This window comes from Odontesthes bonariensis, chromosome 10 (assembly GCF_027942865.1).
Source record: "Odontesthes bonariensis isolate fOdoBon6 chromosome 10, fOdoBon6.hap1, whole genome shotgun sequence".
In the NCBI taxonomy this organism is placed as follows: Eukaryota; Metazoa; Chordata; class Actinopteri; order Atheriniformes; family Atherinopsidae; genus Odontesthes; species Odontesthes bonariensis.
This window is the reverse complement of record NC_134515.1, coordinates 39,120,768-39,145,880: the sequence shown is the minus strand read 5'-3', so window position 1 is coordinate 39,145,880 and position 25,113 is coordinate 39,120,768. Positions and strand designations below refer to the sequence as shown.

At 44.8% G+C, this 25,113-nt stretch overlaps 1 protein-coding gene across 8 annotated transcripts in view; it reads right to left on the bottom strand.

Moving 5' to 3' along the window:
• Window positions 1-11,030, bottom strand: part of vps13d (vacuolar protein sorting 13 homolog D) — a 107,854-nt gene extending 96,824 nt beyond the window's left edge. For 7 of the 8 annotated variants that reach the window (XM_075475433.1, XM_075475434.1, XM_075475438.1 and 4 more), the window contains exons 1-6: window positions 10,454-11,030; window positions 8,264-8,475; window positions 6,632-6,709; window positions 4,958-5,148; window positions 3,821-3,901; window positions 2,985-3,101 (exon numbers count right to left, since the gene is read on the bottom strand). In XM_075475433.1, coding sequence (XP_075331548.1) covers window positions 2,985-3,101; window positions 3,821-3,901; window positions 4,958-5,148; window positions 6,632-6,709; window positions 8,264-8,360 — 564 coding nt within the window. In that variant the 5' untranslated portion in view covers window positions 8,361-8,475; window positions 10,454-11,030. Of the gene's footprint in view, window positions 1-2,984; window positions 3,102-3,820; window positions 3,902-4,957; window positions 5,149-6,631; window positions 6,710-8,263; window positions 8,476-10,453 lie in introns of those variants that run through there. The other variant, XM_075475440.1, reaches the window with a different exon arrangement.
• Window positions 11,031-25,113: the final 14,083 nt, after the last annotated feature.

Here is a 25,113-nt window from a genome sequence, read left to right as displayed (position 1 = left end):
TCCTCCACTTGGGGAAGGATCTCATTCCCGACCCGGAGAGGGCATTCCACCTTTTTCCGGCCGAAGACCATGGTCTCAGATTTGGAGGTGCTGATTCTCATCCCAGCCGCTTCACACTCGGCTGCGAACCGCTCCAGTGAGAGCTGAAGGTCACGGCCCGATGACGCCAACAGAACCACATCGTCCGCAAAAAGCAGAGACCCGATTCTGAGGTCGCCAAACCGGACTCCCTCAACGCCCTGGCTGCGCCTAGAAATTCTGTCCATAAAAATTATGAACAGAATCGGTGACAAAGGGCAGCCCTGACGGAGTCCAACCCTCACAGGAAACATGTCCGACTTACTGCCGGCAATGCGGACCAAACTCTGACACCGGTCATACAGAGACCGAACAGCCATATCAAGGAGTCCGGCACTCCATACTCCCGGAGCACCCCCCACAAGAGTCCCCGAGGGACACGGTCGAACGCCTTCTCCAAGTCCACAAAACACATGTAGACCGGTGGGGCGAACTCCCATGCTCCCTCCAGGATCCTGCGGAGGGTATAGAGCTGGTCCACTGTTCCACGGCCAGGACGAAAACCACACTGCACCTCCTGAATCCGAGATTCGACTATCCGGCGGATCCTCCTCTCCAGTACCCCCGAAAAGACCTTACCAGGGAGGCTGAGGAGTGTGATCCCCCTATAGTTGGAACACACCCTCCGGTCCCCCTTTTTAAAGAGGGGAACCACCACCCCGATCTGCCAGTCCAGAGGCACTGCCCCCAATGTCCACGCGATGCTGCAGAGGCGTGTCAACCAAGACAGCCCTACAACATCCAGAGCTTTGAGGAACTCAGGACGGACCTCATCCATCCCCGGGGCCCTGCCACCGAGGAGTTTTTTAACCACCTCGGCAACCTCAGCCCCAGAAATGGGAGGCCCCATGTCCGAGCTCCCCAACTCTGCTTCCTCATCGGAAGGCGTGTCGGTAGGATTGAGGAGGCCCTCGAAGTATTCCCCCCACCGACTCACGACGTCCCTAGTTGAAGTCAGCAGAGCCCCGCCCTCACCATACACGGTGTTGACGGTGCATCGCTTCCCCCCTCTGAACCGCTGGATGGTGGACCAGAATCTCCTCGAGGCCGTCCGGAAGTCGTTCTCCATGGCCTCCCCGAACTCCTCCCAAGCCCGAGTTTTTGCCTCAGCAACCGCCGAGGCTGCGTTCCGCTTGGCCTGTCGGTACCCCTCACAATACGTTTGGGCCTGCCAGGTCTGACCGGCTTCCTCCCCCACCAGCGGAGCCAACTCACCACCAGGTGGTGATCAGTTTACAGCTCCGCCCCTCTCTTCACCCGAGTGTCCAGGACATACGGCCGCAAGTCCGACGATACAACCACAAAGTCGATCTTCGAGCTGCGGCCTAGGGTGTCCTGGTGCCAAGTGCACATATGGGCACCCTTATGCCTGAACATGGTGTTCGTTATGGACAGTCCGTGACGAGCACAGAAGTCCAACAACAAAACACCACTCAGATTCAGATCGGGGGGGCCGTTCCTCCCAATCCCGCCCCTCCAGGTCTCACTATCATTGCCCACGTGAGCATTGAAGTCCCCCAGCAGGACGAGGGAGTCTCCCGGAGGAGCACTCTCCAGTGCCTCCTCCAGGGACTCTAAAAAGGGTGGGTACTCTGAACTGCCGTTCGGTGCATAAGCACAAACAACAGTCAGGACCCGTCCCCCCACCCTAAGGCGGAGGGAGGCTACCCTCTCGTCTCCCGGGGTGAACCCCAATGTACAGGCGCACAGCCGGGGGGCAATAAGTATGCCCACACCTCCTCTACGCCTCTCACCGCGGGCAACTCCAGAGTGGAAGAGAGTCCAACCCCTCTTGAGGAGGCTGGTTCCGGAGCCCAAGCCATGCGTCGAGGTGAGTCCGACTATATCTAGCCGGAACCGCTCAGCCTCGCGCACCAGCTCAGGCTCCTTCCCCAGCAGAGAGGTGACGTTCCACGTCCCAAGAGCCAGCTTCAGTAGCCGAGGATCAGACCGCCAAGGTTCCCGCCTTCGGCTGCCACCCAGCTCACACTGCACCCGACCCCCATGGCCCCTCCCACGGGTGGTGAGCCCGTCAGAAGGGGGACCCGTGTCGTTTCTTCGGGCTGTGCCCGACCGACCCCCACGGGCACAGACCCGGCCACCAGACGCTCGCCGGCGGGCCCCACCCCTGGGCCCGGCTCCAGGGGGAGGCCCCGGTGACCCACGTCCGGGCAAGGGAACACGGTGTCCAAAAGTATTATTCATCATAGGGGTTTTATGGGGCGTGATTGGGAGGAACGGCCCCCCCGATACTTTCTGTTTCCCCTACCACAGAATGAAGCACGCTTAGTTACATTACTTTCTTCACCGAGTGACAGAGAGGAAGATGAAGGCACTCTGACACTTCTCATGGCTCTGTATCATGGTGAAGCACAGAGAAATGATTACAGACTTTATGGAAGGATTCCTCAGTGCGTGGGACATTGAGCCACAGTGATAGAAACTACCAGGTGGTTTCATGTGAAGGCCCAGGCCTGTCCTCAGCTGCCAACAGTTAATCAGCTGGCTGCACAATCCTCCACAACACTGTTACCTGGATGTTCTGGGAACCTTTAGATGTGCTGCGCCATCAAATTCTACATTTGTTTCCTTTTTAAAAATACAATGGAGTTGCACAGACACTGGAAATGATTTCTTTGGACTTGTGTCTGGAAAATAAAGCTTCAATTCAAATGTCTAAGAACTAATTACACATTTAAGTTTTTGCTGTATTTCCCATTATTCTGGGCATTCTTGGTGGTTTTGAATGGAACATCTATGTGTCAGTTAACTAGTAACATAAAAGTGGCACATCAAGGCCAAAATAATCAGACTTAACTGCTGTGCCACATGTTCTCATGAAAACAATCAAATTAACCTCATCAAGTAAAAATGTTGAAAAGTTTCAAGTTGAAATGAACACTTACCGAGTCTGTGGCGGGGTTCTGAGCAGACACGTTGTTGATGCAAACCCCGAAAGAAAAGGCCTTCTCTGGGCTGGAAGATTCATCCTCAAAACGAAGATGCACATTCTGGATGTTCAGCTGCACACAAGAAAATCACAATTCAGCCAGGAACTGTCGGCCACTTTATTAATCATGACAACAGGCTGGAATGTGATGTCATTTCCATATGTGTGTGTTTACTGCATCTCCTCTCTGTCATAAAGGGTGCTCTTTGGTTTCCTGTGATAAAGGAAGCCGTGGAGCTCCTTTGTTTAGTATTTAGAGAATAGCTCTTATCGTGGCTTCTACTCAGCTACTCCCTGGACATTCCATTCAACTGGACCCAACCACTGGAGCGGACATCCACACAAGGAAAATTAAGAGAGCTCCAATTGGGGAATTACTTTCATTTCTGGGAATATCTGGGATACTATATAATATCTGGGAAGACGCTGGTCCGTCCCCGTTTGCTGGTTCAGCTGCTGAGTCACATCACTTTAATCTTTGCAGGTCAGACGGGATTCATAAAGGTGTTTCCATTTCCATTAATGTGCAGAGACTCTTCCTCAAAACAGAGGAAAACCACTGAAGACAGAGGACAAACTGTTTGTATCATCAGTGGAAATGTTCACCTTCTCAAAAACATTGGTAGAAACCTGAGTAATGAGGTGTTGGTCGGGTTAAGATAACCTTTATTTTCAACAAGACACACAGAGCTCAGTGGACCTAGGCACTATGGAAATGGACTGTGGTTATGGTGGAACTGACAGAGTACATGGGTTGTTTATGGTACAGTGTACCACAGATCTGTAGCTTACCTCAATGTTTTCAACAATCCTGGTGACAACTGAGGCAGTGGCAGAGTACCAGTACGACTCTCCTCTCTGTTCACACTCACTCTGCAGAAGCACACACAGCACAGATGTTATATGCACACAGACACAGCCCACACCAATGAAGAACAGCAAGAATAAGGCTTCAATTAGAACAGTAGGACAATGAGGCAACAAATGCATAGGCACGCCGAATTCCACCAGGTCATTAAAAAGGAGTCCCAGAACACTGGAGAGTGCACGTTCAGGGACACAGCCCCATGACCTGCAGCTCAGGGGGGCTTCCACACCTAACTGCTGCGGTCCAGGCTTCCAGACTTTTCAGTTAGATACACTGAAATATAAGAGAGCGTGAAACATCTGCACGATTACAGCTGGCTACTGGCCAGCATGCCAGTATAGACGTATACCTCACTCTAAAGCAATGAAAATAAGTAAGTAAGTAAGTAAGTAAGTAAGCTTTATTTATATAGCACCTTTCACAGATATAAAATCACAAAGTGCTGTACAGAACACACATCAAATTACAGTAAGAACAGTAAAAACAGAAGCAATAAATGAATGTGAAATGAATAAAAATGTAGCCAAATGCCTGTCTAAACAGATGAGTCTTAAGACTTTTTTTAAAAGAGTCAGTCGACTCAGAACAGCGCATCACCAGAGGGAGGGCGTTCCAGAGCCTTGGAGCCACCACCTGAAATGCTCTATCACCACGAGTTTTAAAATGGGTTCTGGGAACCGACAGCAGCATCTGATTAGACGACCTCAGAGTCCTAAATGAACAGAGAGGCTTCAGAAGGTCCAGTATATATTTTGGAGACTCACCATTAAGTGCCTTAAAAGTTAAAACCAAGATTTTAAAATTAATCCTAAAATGCACCGGGAGCCAGTGCAGGGAGGCCAGAACAGGAGTAATGTGAGCCGTTCTATGAGTTCTAGTTAAAAGTCTGGCCGAAAATCAAGTTTGAATGCTGAAAACTCCCCAGCAACTGCTGATGATGAACAATGAAGGTAGACCAACTGTCAAAGCAGAAGTGAAAGAAAGCCCAACATGTTTGAATCTGGTGAAATCCTAAACACTGACTGATGACAGCAGCACAGCTGGACTAACCAAACACCTACTTTGAATTTGTCTTCCAGAGCCTTGAGGAGAAGTTTTTTGCGCTCCCTCTCTTCCTCCCTTTCCTTTTCTCCATCATACTCCTGCGGCTGGGCGGGGCCAACAATCAGGTTGAGCTGGGACATGGAGATGACCCAGGGGTCACTGTGAGGCCGGTAGAAGGGGATCTGGAGTGTGATCTTTCCAATGAAGCCTGCAGGAAACCATATGTTGGATGGATGACTCTTCTGATCCTTATTAAAAATGCCACAATATGAGAACAGTGCAAAGGCCTAAATATAAGAGTTTGACTTTTTATCCTCTTCATTAGATAGTTTTCATACATTGTAAAAAAAATAAGAATGATATCCAAAAGTACAGGGTGAAACAATGCTCTGATGGAGTCATGAAGGTAGGCAGTTCTTTTCAATCAACTAGAGAGGGAATTCCCATGTGCAGCCCACAGCTGGGAGCTGGGAGGAGAAGCAGCTGCTGGGTTTACAGGTCGGGTCTGCCACTCTCTGCTTTTCCCTCAGCTGGTGGCTGATGATGAGCCTGTCCACCTGCCTCCTCCTCCTCCTGTCACCCAGCTGGCCTGGTCTCTCAGGAGATCTGTTCAACTAATCCAGACTGATGCAGAGAGATGTTTCTTTGTGTAATCCAGACGTTAGGTGGTGTAGAAACACAGGAAATAGAACATAACCTACTGGGAGGAGTTACAGTGCTAAACATGTTGTTTCTGGAAGGAAAGGAGAGCAGTGTCTACACTTGGAGGTTCTGTGCAGTACCCTTATTAAAAATCAGTATCCTGGTAATTTGATGTGGAACTAAATGCACATTAAAACACATTTCCACTGCACACTGCAGCCAGACGTTAGCGGGTTTATGACATGCAGGAAAGGGGATCAGGTGCTGTCTCTGGTTCCATCTCAAACCTTTGAGTTCCACAGCAGCAGGCATCACTTCTAAACTCATCAGCATACTGTGCATGATGTGCATGATGTGCATGATGTGCATGATGTGCATGATGTGCATGATGTGCATGATGTGCATGATGTGCATACTGTGCATGATGTGCATGATGTGCATGATGTGCATATATGCAGGATCTGGGAAGTCTGTATAAAAACTAGCCCAACTACAGTTCCATTTTAAAGACCAAACATCCAGATGGATCCTGGTGACTTGGTCACGAGGTGAGACTCTGGCTTTTCCTGACTCTGCCCGGTCAGTGTTGGCCTCCAAACTGATGGGCCCTAAGGTCCGGTGGGTCTCTCTGTGAACGAGTCATACATCAGAAAAATGAACCTGCCGCTTAGCCGACACGTCTTTGCATACTTGCTGTGTCTTCTGGTTAAATCATTAGAGCAGCATTGGTCTTTATAACTATTAAAGTTTAAAAATCCTGCTGTTTTTTGGTCACATTTTTTTAGCTGATGTCAAAATGAGAACAACAGAACTGTGTCCATTTCTGATGGGACAAAAATGCCTGCAGATAAATGGAATCCACCTGGACCTGAACAGCAAGCAGAGCAAAAGGTTCTCATGTCGCTGGTCCCTCTCAGTGCATGTTACTGCAATGTTGGACAGAAAATCATTCAGGCTAAAAGGGAACAAAGAATGGATCAAATTCATTTAAGCTCGCCTCTACTGAAGAGTAACCAGGTGGGAATGTGATCATATTAGTCATCACGCACCTGCTTTGACCTCAAAGGGCAAGTCAAACTCTCGGAGGGCATCTTTCCTCAGTGGAAGGTTTTCCAGCTCCACTGCACCTGTGGAATTACACAACAGACAGACAAGATGCCACACTGTCTTTACACATGCTGATGACTGCATCAAAGGGAAGAATATATAGATGTTCTAAATACTAAACTTATATACAGTAATATTTTTTTTATTAGGTCTTAAGAGATATACATATACATGTATATACAGTGCACAGTGAAAATGAGTACACCCCTGTTGAAAAGTAACATTTTGAACAATATTTTAATACACACACAAGTTATTCCCAAAACGTGCATAGAGTAAGTTTAATACAACATCTGTTCAGCTTACAACAGAAAAGAAAGATCAATAATATAACTTAAATGACATATTTGTCCATTTTTGTGAAATTATGCTGGTGCAAAAGTGAGTACACCCCTATGTTAAACTCCCTGAGAATGGGCCGTGTTGGCCCGAAATGTCATGAAATGAAAAGGCATTAAAAGGGAGGTCATCGTTGTGCGTTTCATCCTTGCCTTACATTGAAATTTTACATTTTGAGTCTGCACCAGGCTAAAAGAGACGTGTGTGAGATTTGACTGAAATCCTATGGAGAGTATCATGATCTGCTTCAGTAGTCACAGTACATGTTGACAAGCATGTTTCTTTTGGTGAAATTCAGCCTCCTACTGTTGATGGCATCCATACAGCCCCAAACCATGTCACTCCCACTACTATGCTTGACTTTAAGCATGGGGCACTTTTCTTTGTACAAATCACTTTTTACCACCACACAGGCTTGACACCATCGAAAGCAAATTTGTTCATCTTGGTGTCATCAGATCACAGGACATGGTTCCAGCAATCCATATCCTTAGTTTGTTTGTCTCTGATGAGACAATGATAAACAAATTTGCTTTCGATGGTGTCAAGCCTGTGTGGTGGTAAAAAGTGATTTGTACAAAGAAAAGTGCCCCATGCTTAAAGTCAAGCATAGTAGTGGGAGTGACATGGTTTGGGGCTGTATGGATACCATCAACAGTAGGAAGCTGAATTTCACCAAAAGAAACATGCTTGTCAACATGTACTGTGACTACTGAAGCAGATCATGATACTCTCCATAGGATTTCAGTCAAATCTCACACACGTCTCTTTTAGCCTGGTGCAGACTCAAAATGTAAAATTTCAATGTAAGGCAAGGATGAAACGCACAACGATGACCTCCCTTTTAATGCCTTTTCATTTCATGACATTTCGGGCCAACACGGCCCATTCTCAGGGAGTTTAACATAGGGGTGTACTCACTTTTGCACCAGCATAATTTCACAAAAATGGACAAATATGTCATTTAAGTTATATTATTGACCTTTCTTTTCTGTTGTAAGCTGAACAGATGTTGTATTAAACTTACTCTATGCACGTTTTGGGAATAACTTGTGTGTGTATTAAAATATTGTTCAAAATGTTACTTTTCAACAGGGGTGTACTCATTTTCACTGTGCACTGTGTATATATATATATATATATATATATATATATATATATATATATATATATATATATATATATACATACATACATACATGTATATATATATATATATACAAACTAGTAATTACCTTTCAGGAGGGCGATGGAGAGCTGATCTGTATTCAGATTGCTGACATATTTTCCCAAGTAAGTGTTGAGCACCCAGGCAACAAGACCCTCCAACATCCTGGTGGCTCAGAGATGATGTGAGAGCAACTCCGAGGTTTGGCAGGGAATGGTGTTGATGAACAGCTCGACTCTGGCTTGTTGTTGTTGTCCTCACAGAGGAGGCCCTCAATGCCTAACAAAGACAGGACACACTCATCCAGCTATTCATGCTGTCATAATGGAATTCAACTGCTGAGATGATCAACTCTATATTCATTTGGTACATTTCTGTGTTCATACTCAAACAAGTGATGGAGAGTCAAGACTTGCCAGAATCTACTCTAAAATGGAGCATTTCATAAACTTACTTTTTCATATCCACAAGTAGCTACAGGAATTTCAAAGCTGTGTTTCTACTGATACATTTGAGATATAAGACCAAGTGTCAATTTGTAGATTGGAAAAATTTTTGGACTCAATGGCTGAAAGTTAAAGCAGTGTGGGGCTATAATTTAAAGCTTGATGTAGCAGCACCAGGTGACTGAACAGAGAACAGAATGCACGGTGTTTCCACTGAGCTTTAACAGGATCACACAAACAAAGTTTCACCTGTGCCCACTTTCCTGCTCCCAGCCCCCACACACTGCATTGCTGTCTGGAAAAACATGTACCTAATAAAGTAAGCATGTTACTTTTCAGCTTACTGAAATAGCTAACAATTCAGAATGGTGGCCATTATTGTCAATTAGGTATTTTACTGTAGAGCACACTGACCACATCTACCTGGTGTCTGATGGCTGCTGCCGTTTAACACCGACTGAGTCAGTTGAAAGGGCTCAATCTAAAGTCTGCAACACTGCTCCTGGACTCATCCTTTCAGTCCAAAGTGCAGTTCACCTGAGGAGTTCTAGCATGCAGAGAGTGGTGGGTCAGTGTGGTGAGACAGCCGGTACATAAGGATGCTGAGAGCTGGAGTGCAGTACTGTTTAGGTTCAGGATTTCTACAGCAAAAGGGTTAGGTTTAGGGTTAGCCAAAGAGTTAGGGTTAGGGTTAGCCAAAGAGTTAGGGTTAGCCAAAAAGTTAGGGTTAGCCAAAGGGTTAGGGTTTGCCAAAGAGTTAGGGTTAGCCAAAGAGTTAGGGTTAGCCAAAGAGTTAGGGTTAGCCAAAAAGTTAGGGTTAGCCAAAGGGTTAGGGTTAGCCAGAGGGTTAGGGTTAGCCAAAGAGTTAGGGTTAGCCAAAAAGTTAGGGTTAGCCAAAGAGTTAGGGTTAGCCAAAGGGTTAGGGTTAGCCAGAGGGTTAGGGTTAGGGTTAGCCAAAGAGTTAGGGTTAGCCAAAAAGTTAGGGTTAGCCAAAGGGTTAGGGTTAGCCAAAGAGTTAGGGTTAGCCAAAGGGTTAGGTTTAGGGTTAGCCAAAGAGTTAGGGTTAGCCAAAGGGTTAGGTTTAGGGTTAGCCAAAGGGCAGCTTGGAATTATCTAAACAGCTGTAGATGTCCAAGATCCATTTCCACAGCTGACTGTTGAGAACTCTGTGTGGACCAAAAGCACCTTTAGTAGAAAGTTGGCTTGTTGGCATAAAATGATTCATTTAGGGGTGTTATTGATGGAACAGGCCGACCAGTGGCAGACCACTGAGAGAGTCAGCGCCTGCCAGTGTTTGGGAGCAGCTGCGGACCCCCGAGGGGCCCCCATCAGACACTTTTAGATCTCAGCCCTGCTGGTAAAACTGAACTGATACAAAGTTTATCAAGCTGGGCAGTTGGTGTCAGAACCTCTGTGGGGTGAGGTTTACACTGACTTCATATCAGATAATAAATCAGATAATATCAGATAAGCAGATCATAAATGTGGGTGAAAAGAAGGCGTGTCTGCGTCTTAACAGCAAACTTCCTCATAGTTTAAGATGATAGTTCAACTAAAGTTAAAGTTGATCTACAGGCTGATTCTGTCAGAGTTAGTTTGACACTAAATGAGGACACAGTTTAGGTATCCACACCAGACTGGTGCTAAGGTCGTTTTGTTTTTAGCAGCTAACATTTATGGCTTAGCTAAAGGACTGACACAGTCTGTACTTATTCAACATTGGCAAAAAAACAGAAATACAAAGACGTGCCAGCTAAAAGTTGACCTGAACACAACAGTAAGAGCCCGAGCTGCCCGCGCGGCTGACTTACCGCCAAAGACCACAGCTGTTATGGAGCTTTGAGCTTTGGGTCCATGTCGCTGTGAAGCTAATGCCACCGCCAGCAGGGGCTCATCTCTGGTCAAACCCCTCAGGACAGACACGGTCAGCGCCAGGTGAACTGCATAGCGTCGACTGTCAGCATGTGTTCCCCCTTCAGCTACCCAGCAGACACAGCAGCTGGAGCTGGGGTTAGCCTGACCGACAGGACAAGGTTGTGATCCCAGCTAGCTTGCTACGTAGCTGAAACTGACATGTACAGCTGAGAAGTTAAAGCCAAAAACAAGCCTTCTTCTTTCTGTCGGACTGACAGCTAACAGCCACCGTGTTGGTTTCCATGAACAGCACAGAAGGGCCTTAGAGAATACAGGCTAGATTGCCGTCTTTCAAACTTCTGAGGTATGTATGTCACTGCCTGCTCAGTAAACACACTTCCGAGTAACATTTGCTTCCGGTCACATGACAAAAACAAACCATTCCACTTGTGCTGCTTTCACGATCTGCGGGGAACATGCAACATCACGTGTCCCTGTTCATCTGCTAACTTTTACTGTCCAGAAGCTGTGATCTGTTCTGAGACTCACACAGGTGACAACACCGTCATGTAATGTGTCCATGATTCAGAGCTCTCGATACTAATGGCGGTGACGTCACCTTGTTGTTGTACTGTGGGCACGGGGCAGGGTGCACCAATTGTTGAAAAAACGCATGCTCAAGTGGTGAGGACGCGCTATATGTGCCCTTTCTTTTCTTTCCGCCCCTGCCCTTCAAAAAGCCTGTGCACACTACTGCTGGGGACCCTCTTGTTGTGAGATTACAGCAAAAAAATAGTTGATCAAATGAGTTTGTATGATTTGCTTAAAGGGATAGTTCGCCTCTTTTGACATGAAGCTGCATGACATCCCATATTAGCAATATCATTTATTAAATTTGACTTACCCCCTGCTGCGTCCTGTGAGCAGAGTTCCAGCTGAGTTTTGGCGTTGACGAAGGTAGTCCGGCTAGTTTGCTAGGGTCCCGAAAATAAAGCGTTTTGCTTCTCAAAACAATATGCGTTCAAAAGAGTAATACATTTGCATCACAAAATCGTTCCTCCAGAAAAAGTCAGACCTCACATCGCTTGGTGCTATTTTCTCTCTACCTTCATATCAATGCGTTCAGCCACCTAACGATAGCCGCACCTGTTACGGTGTTTGCTGCTCGGAAGCAGGGGAGTGCTCGGTCTGCACTTCGGTCTGCACAGTTTACACAGCAGGAAGTGATATGAAGGTAGAGAGAAATAACGCCAAGCGATTGTGAGGTCTGACTTTTTCTGGAGGGACGATTTTATGATGCAAATGTATTACTCTTTTGAACACATATTGTTTTGAGAAGCAAAACGCTTTATTTTTTAAACCCCAGCCAACTAGCCGGACTACCTTCGTCAACGCCAAAACGAGGCTGGAACTAGAGGCCTGCGCGGGACAGAATTTACAGTCCCGCGCCCGCCCGCTCCCGCAAAAAGATAGGATTTTTAGTCCCGCTCCCGCCCGCACCTGTCATATTTTGTCCCGCTCCCGCCCGCAATTCCCGCATGATTCAGACGTTCGCGTTACTTCTCACGGAAGTTCTTGTCATTGGCTTGAGGAAAGGAACATGATCTTAGCTGCGCACACCACTGTCCGATCCTTCACGTGGGGCACATAGTGCAGGAGCGCATCAGATGGCACAAGCAGCTGAGGCTTTACAGCAATAAGCCCAACATACCTACCAAAATCTACCGTGAATATTAAGAATAATACATTGTACATATGTTATATGCCACTCCTCACATTTCCATTCTTGGAAGTAAAAGTAGCCTAGCCTATATATTTTTAGTTAATATGATTTTAAACAGCGTGATGGAGCTCACGTTACATTGATTTAAATGCAAATAAGTGGAATGAAAACAATATGTGTTATTAATTACCCTACCTTTTCTATACCCAGAATGTTGAAAATGTAACATGTAATCCAATTATAATTTAAGTAGGTTAACCATGCCCTGTCCCTCGTCGTTGTGCAATGCGCATCTCCTGAATAAAAGGAGAGATAGATCGCGCTTTTGAACTTTGAACTTTTAGTTAGGCTTTATTTCTTCTCAGTTTGCTCTCACGTTTTTAGTTAGTGGGACTGCAGCTTATCACCACTCCCGCCCGCTCCCGCACTAGGCACTCCCCCTCCCGCCCGCGTCCGCAATGAGCTTTCAAAATGTGTCCCGCGCCGCACTGCTTTGCGATGGGTCCCGCAAGTCCCGCGGGACTCCCGCGGGAGTGCAGGGCTCTAGCTGGAACTCTGCTCACAGGACGCAGCAGGGGGTAAGAACATGTTCATAAATGATGTTGCTGATATGGGATGTCATACAGCTTCATGTCAAAAGAGGCGAACTATCCCTTTAAATGCAAAGACCTGCAGGGCTCTCAAGTTTTGAACGCAGGCAAGAGTGACATCTAATGAACAACTGAAGAAGCTCTTGACATCCCTTTTGTTTGCTCAAAGACTCCACCATATACCAACACATTTCTGGCTAACCAGCAATTATACTTATGTCCGACTGCGTCATTAATAGTGAAAAGTTAGTAGTCATGACATATTTAGCAACACCAGTGTAACCTCAGTATCTCTGACCTCGGACTGCGGCGTGATAACTGCAAAACAACAAGGGTCACATGATGCAGCTCATCACATGTTATCTGTAACTGAGGTCAGTTTAAGATGACGCTCTGAAGCTCCTCCCCTCATATCTCATATGCTCATATCTGTGGTGGGAGCATGTACAAACGTGATAAGGGGGGTATATTGCAGCTGTACGAGTTTTTAGTTTTGTGCTAATCGTTGGGGAAGAAAATCCATACTTTTCATGGTTTTCCAGAAGATTTGTTTAACCCTAAATTTTCAGATTATTGGCGAGACAGTACTCTGAAGTTTGGGAGATTGGCAGATGGAATTTGACAGTAATAAAATATGAACTACTCCGTGATATAATATGACAAGTGTTTATGTTTTTAATGCAAGGAACGTAACACTCAGTGCCTTTAAAGATATATAAAAGATCGTATAACTTTTCTCCAGCATATATCATTGTTTTTATGGTGATTTTCATGGGGCCCAATGTTATATTGCCTACAGATAGACACGCTAGTAGAGAAAACAAAATACAACAAAATAATAAAACCTACTTAAAAGCAGAAATTACACTGGACTCCTGCTGCAACTGTGAGCTGGCCCTGTGCTACAGCTCCCCAGCTAAGCCCCCCCTCTTCCCTCTGCCATCCCATTTAAAGCCCACTGGAGGGGTGGTTTTACTCTCTATGCTGGAAGAGACTGATCCTACTTTTTTCTATTTGTTGACTAAAATCGATTGACTCCTTTTGAAAATTAATTTGGATTCACGATAACCACTAGCTACGTTTTACCTCATGTCACGGTTAGCCACAAGATAGCTTTTCAAGCCAGTTCGGTAACTACATAGCTGGCGCTACCTAACTGAAAAACGTTGATAACTAGCTAGCTACTGGCTAGCCTTTGACATATTGAGCTGAAACCAATTGAAGTTGTGACATTTCATATCATTTTTGTTCTATGAACCGTTCTTAAAAAGTCTGCTAGTTGGCGTTGGCTAATATGCTAGTGGTGGCTAAGGCTAGCAGAATTTCCGTGTTTTTTGGAACCATACAGGAGTTTTTCAGCTCTTAAACTCATCAAAAATCAACTGCGTTCAACTACGTCAGAGAACAGACTCACAGGTTTAGCAATTCTCAGTTTGAGATTGAGTCTAAACGTGCAAAAAAATTAGATTTGGATGAGTTTGTTAAGAGATTTGCTGCACAGCAATCGTCACATACAGCTTCTGTAAATTTGATACTGAATAGCAATCAGTTGATATACATATTTTGTTATTGTTAATGGGGGGAAAACATTTCTGCTGCTACAATAATCCCAAGGGAAACACTGTTTTAATGTACTAAAAAGTGGAATGCTCATGTATGTAGACCAAATATTGAATTTATCACACTTGGGTGTTGAAAAAACTGTTATATATGGGCTCATATAAAGTACAAAGTACGATGGGCTTCCTAAAAAAATTGCCACCCTACAATATATGCCTGCCACCCCTCTACCACCCCATGAATAAATCTCTAGAATCACCACTGACAAGAATGTAAATGGAAGGAGAAAAGCACTGTCCTGATTTTTTTCTCTTTTCTATCATTGAACTCAGCTTTTTAAAATTCAAACAGATTTCAGTCGTGCTCACTTCTGTTAGATTTGCTCTCTCACCTTTTTCTGTGTTTAGTTGATTATCCCACTGGTCTGTTCCTGCTATTTATCAGTCCAACCTCAACGAGTATGATACACCTGAATTTCAGTGGCTCTGTAAGGTTTACACACAGAGTATCTCAGCATGGTGCCACATTGCTGGGGTCTGTACATACTATATCACCCCTCTCTGATCCAGTGGTCTATCTATTTTCTACACCCACTCAATCCAACTCGCAGGTGGTGCACACCCTGGACAGGTCGCCAGTCCTTCACCGGCCATACAGAGAGACGAATGAGACAAACCACCATGCACACTCACACTCAGTCCCAGGGGACCATTTAGAGTCACAAATCAACCTAAAAAGCTTGTTTTTGGACTGTGGGAGGAAGCCGGAAACCCAGAGAACCCTCACATACACGGCGAGAACATGCAAACCCAGAAAGGCCCAAGCCAGGATTTGAACTAGGGACCCTCTTGCTGTGACGAAACAGTGACAACCACCATGCAGCCACCAGTTTGATCATACGATATGATTAATACAAACACAACAGAGTGGTTTGGATGCCAAACAACAACGCAGTTTTAAATGGATGCAAAAAGTCATTGACTTTATTCATCTTTTTTTTGTCTGTGACTCTTCTATCTTCTCTTCAATTAATGACTAAAAACTTTGGTTTGAAGGTCAAGACTCATCCCACCATTCCAGAGGTATACTTCTCCCTCCCAGCTCATCACTTCAGATGGTGCATCCGCTTGCTCCAGAGTCTTCATTCCATTAGAGTGATACAGGACACGAGCTTACTGTGAACTGTCAGAAGTGTATTAATTACCATCTCTTACTAAAGCCTGAGCACCACTCCAAGATTCCAACTTTTGAATTGTTCTTCAGGTTACTATCAAAGGACAGAACTTGCGCTGAGCAGAGGTCACAATGAGCAGAATGAAAGAGCTCGAAATAATTTGTCTTTTTTATTTGTTTGTCATTATTTAAAATGCTGCATTCAACTTGAGCCCAACCATTAAAAAGTAGGCTTAAGGGCGGATTATAGTTCTGCGTCTATCGTCTTGACGTGTTGCTTTGCTCTGGTCGCGAACCACTTTTCATGTTATGGTTCTGCAACCTCGGTCTGGAATTTCTCGGGACGCACAGCAGTTTCCCCTCGCGAGAATTTCGGTGGGCGGTGACGAGAACTTCGGGGGCGCCGGCGGAAGTGTTTATTTTTCAAAAAAAAAAAAAGTGTATGCACGATATGGATCTGGAGTTGCTCGACATCGAAGAAGAACAGCTTCTTTTATTGGAGTTGGCGAAAATGCAAAGGAGGAAGCCACACAGACAACCGGAAAGGCACACCGAGGACCAATCACAGCCGCTTTTGTCTGCGCACTTCCGTTGGTGGTCTGCGTGCGTCCGACGTGTAGTCAGGATTTTTCTGAGGTGCACGACAACGCGCGCAGAGCCTCTGCGTGGGGGAGTGGTCAAGATTTTGACGCTCGCAGAGGCTCTGCGTCCGAGCGTCAGAGGCTTTGCGCCTGAAGCATAAATCAGGCTTTAGAGTTGAGAGGCTGTTGAGTCTGCTGGGTTGCCTTCTGGGAACCTTAACTCAAAAGGTTTCTTGGAACAACCCTCTTGGTTTAGGCTAAAACCAAATCCACAGGAAGACCTCAAAAGTGTTGTTTTCTAAAACAGCCCCAACCTGAGCTGAGTGGAAGATGATGGACGGATGGTGTTTTCCATAATTACAAGTTAATGTTGCTTTTTGACAGCAAAGATGGCAATAGAATTGTAAGTCACTGTTCCTTCATCAGTACTTCACAGGCTCTCTCAGTAAGGCGAAGTAAATGTTTAAGAAATATTATATGAAGGGTTTATAGTTTATGTAAATATCTTTACAATATATTTTTTACAAACTGTCTATTCTAAGTGCCAGTAGATAAACTTGACATTGCTCTGCTTTTATAATAGTTGTTCATTTATCTAATTAATACTTCACCACACCCTTTTGAACAGATGCTAGAAAAAGACAAAATGTTCTTGCCTCACTTCAGGGTCTCCTGTCATGGCGAGGTGACTCGCTAAAAGGAAAGCAGACGCAGAACGCTGGGAGATTTAGTTAGAACAGAAGCCAGAGGGAGGGTCCAGGACATGGAACTGAGCGAGGAGGGAGACGATGAGTGAGGAGTGGGTCATCTGTCCAGACAAACGTAATGATCAGTTCCTACATCCAGGTGGGAACCCAGAACGGAAGGGGGGGTACTGGCTGTGGTTCTGAGTCAGCGGCAGGGCGAGCAGGCAGGGAGGGAAACGCTATGGGGGATTAAATACAGAATTGATTTCTGAACTTCTCTGCAGCTACTCAGGACAGCTTCTTTTTATAACGCACTTTTCTTTATTTCTTACTTTTTAAGGAAGTCATCTTTATTAGCTTTTACTTGATGTTGTATTTGATTTTTTTGCCTTTCTGTCTCTACTTTTATGTTTTAGTTTCCTAATCCCATCGTGTTACGCTCTGTGCAGCACTTTGGCAACTATGCTTTATAAACAGATTTGATTTGACTTTAATGTCCGAAAAGCTTCCTGTGCATACAGATTGTTGAATGCATGTGCATGCACGGCCTGATGCAGATAGATGAAATTCCATTTGCACAGATCTGCTTGTATGTGCACGTCTGTCATGGTTTGTGATGTCTGGGCTTTGGGTTTGTTTTACCTTAATCTGGCTTTCTTGTTAGTTAAGTCCTTTGTTTTTATTAGGATTTTGTTCTCTAGTTTTGATTCATCTTTTTCTTCATAGTTCCTCCTTTGTGGCTCTCTGTTCTTGTTCTTAATATTTAGTTTTAGCTCAGTTGGTATTAGTCAAGTGGTCAGTGGTTGGCTTCATAGTTCCTCTCATGTTTTGTCTTTAGTTTTCTTTGGGACAGATTAGTGGTGTCTTGCCTCAGTTCTGTTTCACATCCTCTGCATAGCTTTGCTCAGCTCCCTCCTCTCTGGTTATCAGCTCCATGCCTTCACCTGTGTTCGTTATGCTCAGCTCCCACAGCGTACCATCTCCTTGAAGTCTCTCAGTCATTGTCAGATCCTTGCCGTTACTACCCCTTGGTTTTCCAGGCTCCTTAGTGTCCTTCTTTATTCTGTTCTTAGATTTTTGTTTTCTCACTTTAGTTCTAACGATCGTGCACTTTCTGTTTTGGATTTCGGAGACTCCTGTCAGACAGACACAGCTCCTCACAGAGCCATGAATGCATAATGTGTTTAAGTGCCAGTGGAAATGTAACAAATCCCAAAGAAACCAGTGCCAGTAAAAATGACTGAAATTGTTCATAAATCAGAAAATGGGTTTTTGCATGGGCTGTACGCTGATGTGATGGTTGGCATTGTTGCCTCACAACAAGAAGGTTTCTGCTTCTGACCTGGCTGGTTCTTTCTGTGTGGTGTTTACATGTTCTCCCCTTGTATTTGTGGCTTCTTCCCGTTGTCCAAAAACGTGCATGTTCACATTCACGTTCACTGAAGACTCTACGGTTGACCACAGGAGTGAGTGGATGATTGTTTGACTCCGTTGTCTCTGGGATGGACCCTGCCTTAACCTGACTGCAGCTGGGAAAGGCTAGAAAATGAATGACTAAAATAATGTTTTTCCATTTGTGTAATCTATCTTTTACGATGGAGTATTGCATTCACTCAAAAATAAAAAAATTAAGTATCTCATAATTATGAGATACTTATCTCGTAATTATGAGATAACGTGGTGAATTTTTTATTATTAAGTGAATGTAATACTCCATCATAGTATACTGACTAACTACTAAGCCAGCCTGGATGCATTTCAAATGCATGAATCTGTAGCCATGCAACACACCATATTGGTTTAGTTGCTCTTGCACGAAGAGCGCAACTTCCAGCAGGTCAGATTGGGCTTTCCTCCTGTACAACCCCAACGATTTCAGTCGCCTTCGTAGCGTTGACATGCTTATTTTAATCCCATCCATCCTGAGAAATGCTAATATTTCCCAATGCCTCATGCAAAGAAGGAAATAAAAACAAATTCCACGAGAGACGTCCATTATTGTCTTGCAAATCAGTCAGACACTAGTCGAACTAAAGCTGCTGAGTCTATTAGCGGACATATCATCTCATGCAGACAATTATCTCGTAATTATGAGATAACGTGGTGAATTTTTTATTATTAAGTGAATGCAATACTCCATCGTAATCTTTGATTGTCAGCAAAAACCAGAGAACACAATTCTGATAGTTTGGAGGAACTCCATGTTCCATCAACAGTTAACCAAATGAAGAAAATCCTTCACATTTAAAAGCAAGAGACAGGATCTTTATTAAAGCTTTTCTGTTATCCTGACAGCCACACAGTAGTTTCACATGAATGGTTTTAAGTTGATCATATTGTAGCTGTGCCAATATTTTGATTAGAATTTAAATGTCTATTTTTGTTATTACCAAGGTGAACATACTCAAAACTATGTGATAGTGTCTGTATTTCTGTTTTGTTTTTTTTATTTTTTTTTATTGATATGGTCCATAGTTCCGGTGTACTTGTTGCAGCGGGGTCTTAATTAATTAATTTCCGACGCACCTTTCCGCCCAGAACTTGGGAGATGCGTGTGATGGTAAGATGTGTTGGATGCTCTCTGTCTTTAAACTAAGCTCGTGTGTTTAAAAGTTGTTTGTTTAGTGGAAAACGTCCTGTAACTGTAGCTGTCTTTAATGTTTCACTGTGTTTTTGTTGTTGTTTGTGTTGTTGGACCTGATTTGCATGTTTTCTGAGCATGTGCATGTGTGCTGAGGGACTGCTCGTTGCTGTGTGTCTGCTCACTGTGTCCCCCTGCTGTTATAGGTTTGTCTTGCATTTGTCATTAAATTGTTAAAGTTGTTCATTTTATAATTAATTGTATATGTTCTGCATTGGAAGGATATTCACAGTATGAGTGTGTTGTACATATCAAAGGTGCACATAGAAAAACCATTTTTATTTAATTTTATTCAAACAGGACCCAAGTCACTTTGAATCTGTTCTATTTTGTATTGTTTGATGTTCATGGTTGGTGTTTTGTTCTTCATTTAATTTTGAAATGCAGAATGAATAGCTAATGGCACATGTTAGTGTGTACATTTTATTTGTAATTATATTTCTTTTAAAAGCCCAGAACTTGGGGGTGCGTGTGATGTTGCTGAGGGAGAGCTTGTGCCCGTGTGTCTGCCCACTGCCCCCTGCTCTTAGAGGCATTAAAGTGCAGATCCTATATTCTGCCCATCAGAGTGTTCATTATATACGCAACCAGACTACAGCTGCTACAATATCTTTCAAATCATTCCTGAACATTTTTGCAGTGTAGCTGAATAGACGAAGTGAAAAAACCCAGAGAAGAGTTGAACTAAGGTGGTTTGGAAATGCAGGAGGCTTCTTGTAACTGGTGGAGATAGTCTCCACTTTTCGTGTCCGCACTGCAGGAACTGAAGCAACAATGTGGGCTTTCTGCAGTACTGCTTGTCTCAGTATAAGGACCGTCATCTTCTTAATTCTTAGGGCAATGTGCTGAGATAGCGTGCCTCTTTCAGCACTTTATACGCTGCTGTGTTTTCAGAGTCTGTTTTAAGCATTTCTGCCATGTTGCTGTTGTTGGATACTTTGAAGCTGCCTTGTCTCATTTGCTACTGAATGCTAAATGTTAGTGTGATGGTAATTATGATACTGAACATCTGCTGGCTTATATGCTGTGACTGGTGTGTGAATAAAGTAGGTTTTGCACTAAAAATAGGTTAAATGACAGTATCTTGATTGTTAGTAAGAAGCCTGATAAATGCAGACATGTGGGTGTATCTGCTCAGATGTCCCAGAACTCCCGAGCATTCCATAACACTATGCTCCATTTAGGAAGGAGAACTCAGAGGAGCTCATAAAAAGTGAGAAATGAACATGAATTTATCATTGCTCACTACAGGATTTTGATATGTGTATCTTCCACTTGCTGGCTGTTGCATCCCTTTAGCATTCCTGCAGTGCCCTGCAGCCGTGTGAGAAGCCCTGAAAGGTTTAGGGTCCTTTTGGGAGCTCCCCTGTTGCCCATGAGCCTGAGAGGTCCCCTAACTCTGTTTGGCCTGGATGCTTGGGATATTCTCATGGCAAACCTGGTCAATGTGACACATTGAGTTGCCTGTGGTATGAAATGCGCTATATAAATAAAGATGCCTTGCCTTGCCTCTGTCATCATTAAGTAGTGCTGCTATAGAAAGGTGGCTGTGATATACAGCAATAAGGAAAGGCGGTAGATGTCTTGGTAACATCCACATGAGTGGATCCAAGGTTTGCCGACAAACCATTTCCCAGAGGACTCTCTCTGAACTGCATTCTGCTGCCTTCTCCTCGGAAGGTACAAACACTTTGTAATCCACATGATGCACAAAGAGAAAAAAAGGTTTAAAGGAGACTACATCCTTGCACTGTTTGTAACAGTGTTTGTCAGCACAAGCTGAGATGCAAATAGAAAATGGTCCCCATTTTCCACCCAACACTCACACTGAAGAAGTGTGGTATATGTTTAGTTTTAATTGCAGTGCTTTTTCTGTACAATCACACACCAGTGAGCGTTCTGGGGGATAAGAGCGCTTCAGTGTTATTCCCACGGACACCTGGACAAGTAGAGGGACTGAGGACTGCTTTCTGCTGCTGACTTTCAGCTTGACCAAGGTCTGAAACAAGTTAATGTTGGTCTGAAACTCTTCTTTCTTGCTGCTGTGCAGTGATAAAGCTGTCATAAAACTAACACTTTCAAATATTAAGAGGTTTCAATGTGGCAGATTTCTCTTAACTCTGATGGACAATGTAGACAACTCTATGGAATCAAATATGATGTATAATGCTCATTTAGATTAATACTATATCAAATATAGAATGCAAAAATATCAAAAGAGCCAGGATTTTGCCACGTTGTCCAGGATTTTTTAATGAAGCTGCGTGTTCTTTCATTCATGATACATTATGTTTATGAAAATGATGAAAATGATAAAGAATGAGGCCAGCTTTAGAAAATCCACAAACATCAACTCCTGCTCAAGTCAGTGCTGCTGCAGTCCTGTTTATACTGGTGGAAAAACCCCAAACCTGCTAACATCCAGCTTTTGTGTGAAATAGAAATGTGTTTAATCAGCATTCAGTCCTCATAAGAAAACTCTGCAGAAGTCACGGGTATTTATCAGCTCCAGCGTGGCCCAGCCTTATTGGGAACACAACACCAGAGATCACACACAAATGTTGATTGAGGGTGAACACAGCTCATGTTTTCCCTCACAGAAACACATATGCACACTGTAACGTCTCATATGGAGGCTCTGAAACCGACAGCAACAGCTCATGGATCTCACCCTCTGTAAGACAGATGGCAGCTCACTCTCATTCCTGCCACGGCGGCTGACAGCCACAGTTCAGTCAGAGATGATAACACCACAGCCCTGGGAGCAACCGGCACTGGGTTTAATCAGCTTGTTTTAGCAGGCGTACCTATATTTAAACAAAACCCAACATACTTTCTGCTCATGATGTAATAAAAAGAAAAAAGAAAAGCAGCATAAGAAAGATCTGAAAAGAGGAATTGGTATCTCAGCTTCCCAACAACTGGCTCTAGATTACACTCATTATTGTAAAATGAGGAGCAAGTTTTCTCCAAACTGTCAGGAACACAATTATGGATGTTTTCTTGTTTTTAATTCAAAAAGATCAAAAGGACAGGACTCCTGCATCCTCAGTGACAGCTTGCATTTACTTCATGATGATGATAATAATGATGTGGGCGATTCTGGTTCAGTTGATTCTTTTAAAGCATTTACATTGTCCCTGTTAAGTTTCCTAAGGCACCTCTGACTCTTGGTGCCACCTTGATATGACACGTCTTTACATTTAAAAGAAAAATAAGTCCTGTAACAACAGAGTAATGATAGACAGCTACTGTACAGTGTAATTAACTTGCGTATGTGGGATTAGTTCATCTAAACTAATCTGTGTTCTGATTCATGCTTACTGTGCTCTCAGTGCACACCTGAATGCTATGCATAACATTTGATCAACTGATATGACAGGAAACTGTTTTTCATGAGAAGATGCTTTGACACACTTATTCATCTACTTATGCATATTTTTCATTTGTGGGGATGGGCATCGAAGTCAGAGTTACCTAGTAGACGTAGTACGTCAGAGTTTACGCAACAATGAGCCTCCAACTTTGTCGTTGCACCTCGTGGTTGCTCTCCAATGAATTCTTTGGAGATGATAAGATGCATTTTGCCCTTAATCTTGTAAAATCATTCATTTTTTTCTTTGTTGGCTTTTTATGCCTTCAATGGACAGGAGAGTTGAAGAGAAAGGGGAATGACATGCAGTAAAGGGCCGTCCGATGCAGGATTCAAACCACTGGACTGGAGTTGCACTATTAGGTTTAAAATCATAATAAAAATGTACAGAAATCCAAGATGGCAGCAGCATGAGGGCAGCAGCAGGATGGCAGCAATTGTTTGTCTCTGTCAAGTGTTGTTTATTAGTTGTAACCTGCCAGAATTTTAGTATCGTTCAACAGTTTTCATGGAAGTCTCTTGTACCGTTGATCACACCAACTCCTGAAGGACTGTGGGTTGTTCTTATTCCATTCTGCCTTGAAGACTGATTGACTTAGCTTGTGGCTTATTGAAGTTCCTGGAGCTGTTATAGTGTAGCTAGTTTTTAGCCTAGAACTGCTGCACAACAGCCGCAAGGACCAACTTTGGCAGTGGGGCCCGACAACAGCCTTGAACTACAGCAGGGACTTCCACCCACCCTGTTCTGCAGCCTGAGGCCTCCACCAGCCTTTTTGCTATTAGGTCTGTAGCAACCAGCATCCAGGAGCCAGCCTCCAGCCCTTCAGCTGCTAGCATCCAGGAGCTAGCCACCAGCCCTTCAGCTGCTAGCATCCAGGAGCTAGCCACCAACCCTGCAGCAGCTAGCATCCAGGAGCTAGTCACCAGCCCCGCAGTAGCTAGCATCCAGGAGCTAAGCACCATCCCTGTAGCAGCTTGCACCCAGGAGCTAGCTTCCAGCCCTTCAGCTGCTAGCATCCAGGAGCTGGCCACCAGCCCTGCAGCTGCTAGCATCCAGGAGCTAGCCACCAACCCTGCAGCAGCTAGCATACAGGAGCTAGCCACCAACCCTGCAGCAGCTAGCATCCAGGAGCTAGCCACGAGCCCTGCAGCAGCTAGCATCCAGGAGCTAGCCACCAACCCTGCAGCAGCTAGCACCCAGGAGCTAGCCTCCAGCCCTTCAGCTGCTAGCATCCAGGAGCTAGCCACCAGCCCTTCAGCTGCTAGCATCCAGGAGCTAGCCACCAGCCCTTCAGCTGCTAGCATCCAGGAGCTAGCCACCAACCCTGCAGCAGCTAGCATCCAGGAGCTAGTCACCAGCCCCGCAGTAGCTAGCATCCAGGAGCTAAGCACCATCCCTGTAGCAGCTTGCACCCAGGAGCTAGCTTCCAGCCCTTCAGCTGCTAGCATCCAGGAGCTGGCCACCAGCCCTGCAGCTGCTAGCATCCAGGAGCTAGCCACCAACCCTGCAGCAGCTAGCATACAGGAGCTAGCCACCAACCCTGCAGCAGCTAGCATCCAGGAGCTAGCCACCAGCCCTGCAGCCGCTAGCATCCAGGAGCTAGCCACCAACCCTGCAGCAGCTAGCATCCAGGAGCTAGCCACCAACCCTGCAGCTGCTAGCATCCAGGAGCTAGCCACCAGCCCTGCAGCTGCTAGCATCCAGGAGCTAGCCACCAGCACTGCCACCCCTGCAGTAGCTAGCACCCAGGAGCTAGTCACCAGCACTGCAGCTGTAGCAGCTAGCATCCAGGAGCTAGTCACCAGCACTGCAGCTGTAGCAGCTAGCATCCAGGAGCTAGCCACCAGCCCTGTAGCAGCTAGCATCTAGGAGCTAGCTGCTCGCTGATGAAACAATTTAACAATGATTTTATCACTTGCACTGTCTCTGGTTGTCTTGCTCCTCCCAGGACCAGCTGTCCAAAATTGTAGTGATGTACACAACCAAGTCCCCCATAAATCCTTGACTCTGCCAAACACGATAACAATCACCTGGTCCTTGGAAACTACTAAATTATCAGTGCGATTATGGATGTCTTCCTTTGGGTCCGTCTCAAATAGTTTCACCCAGCTTCGTTTATGGTGTATTTTTGTCTTAAAGAGATGTTTTACTTCCAGTGAAATCACACCTGACATCATGAAGCCTAATGCTACTGTCAATGGACCGTTTCATAATACGAAACGGAAGATTTTTATATTGCTTTTACTCTTACTATCAGGCAATGTACAGCCTAATCCAGGTCCTGTGTTA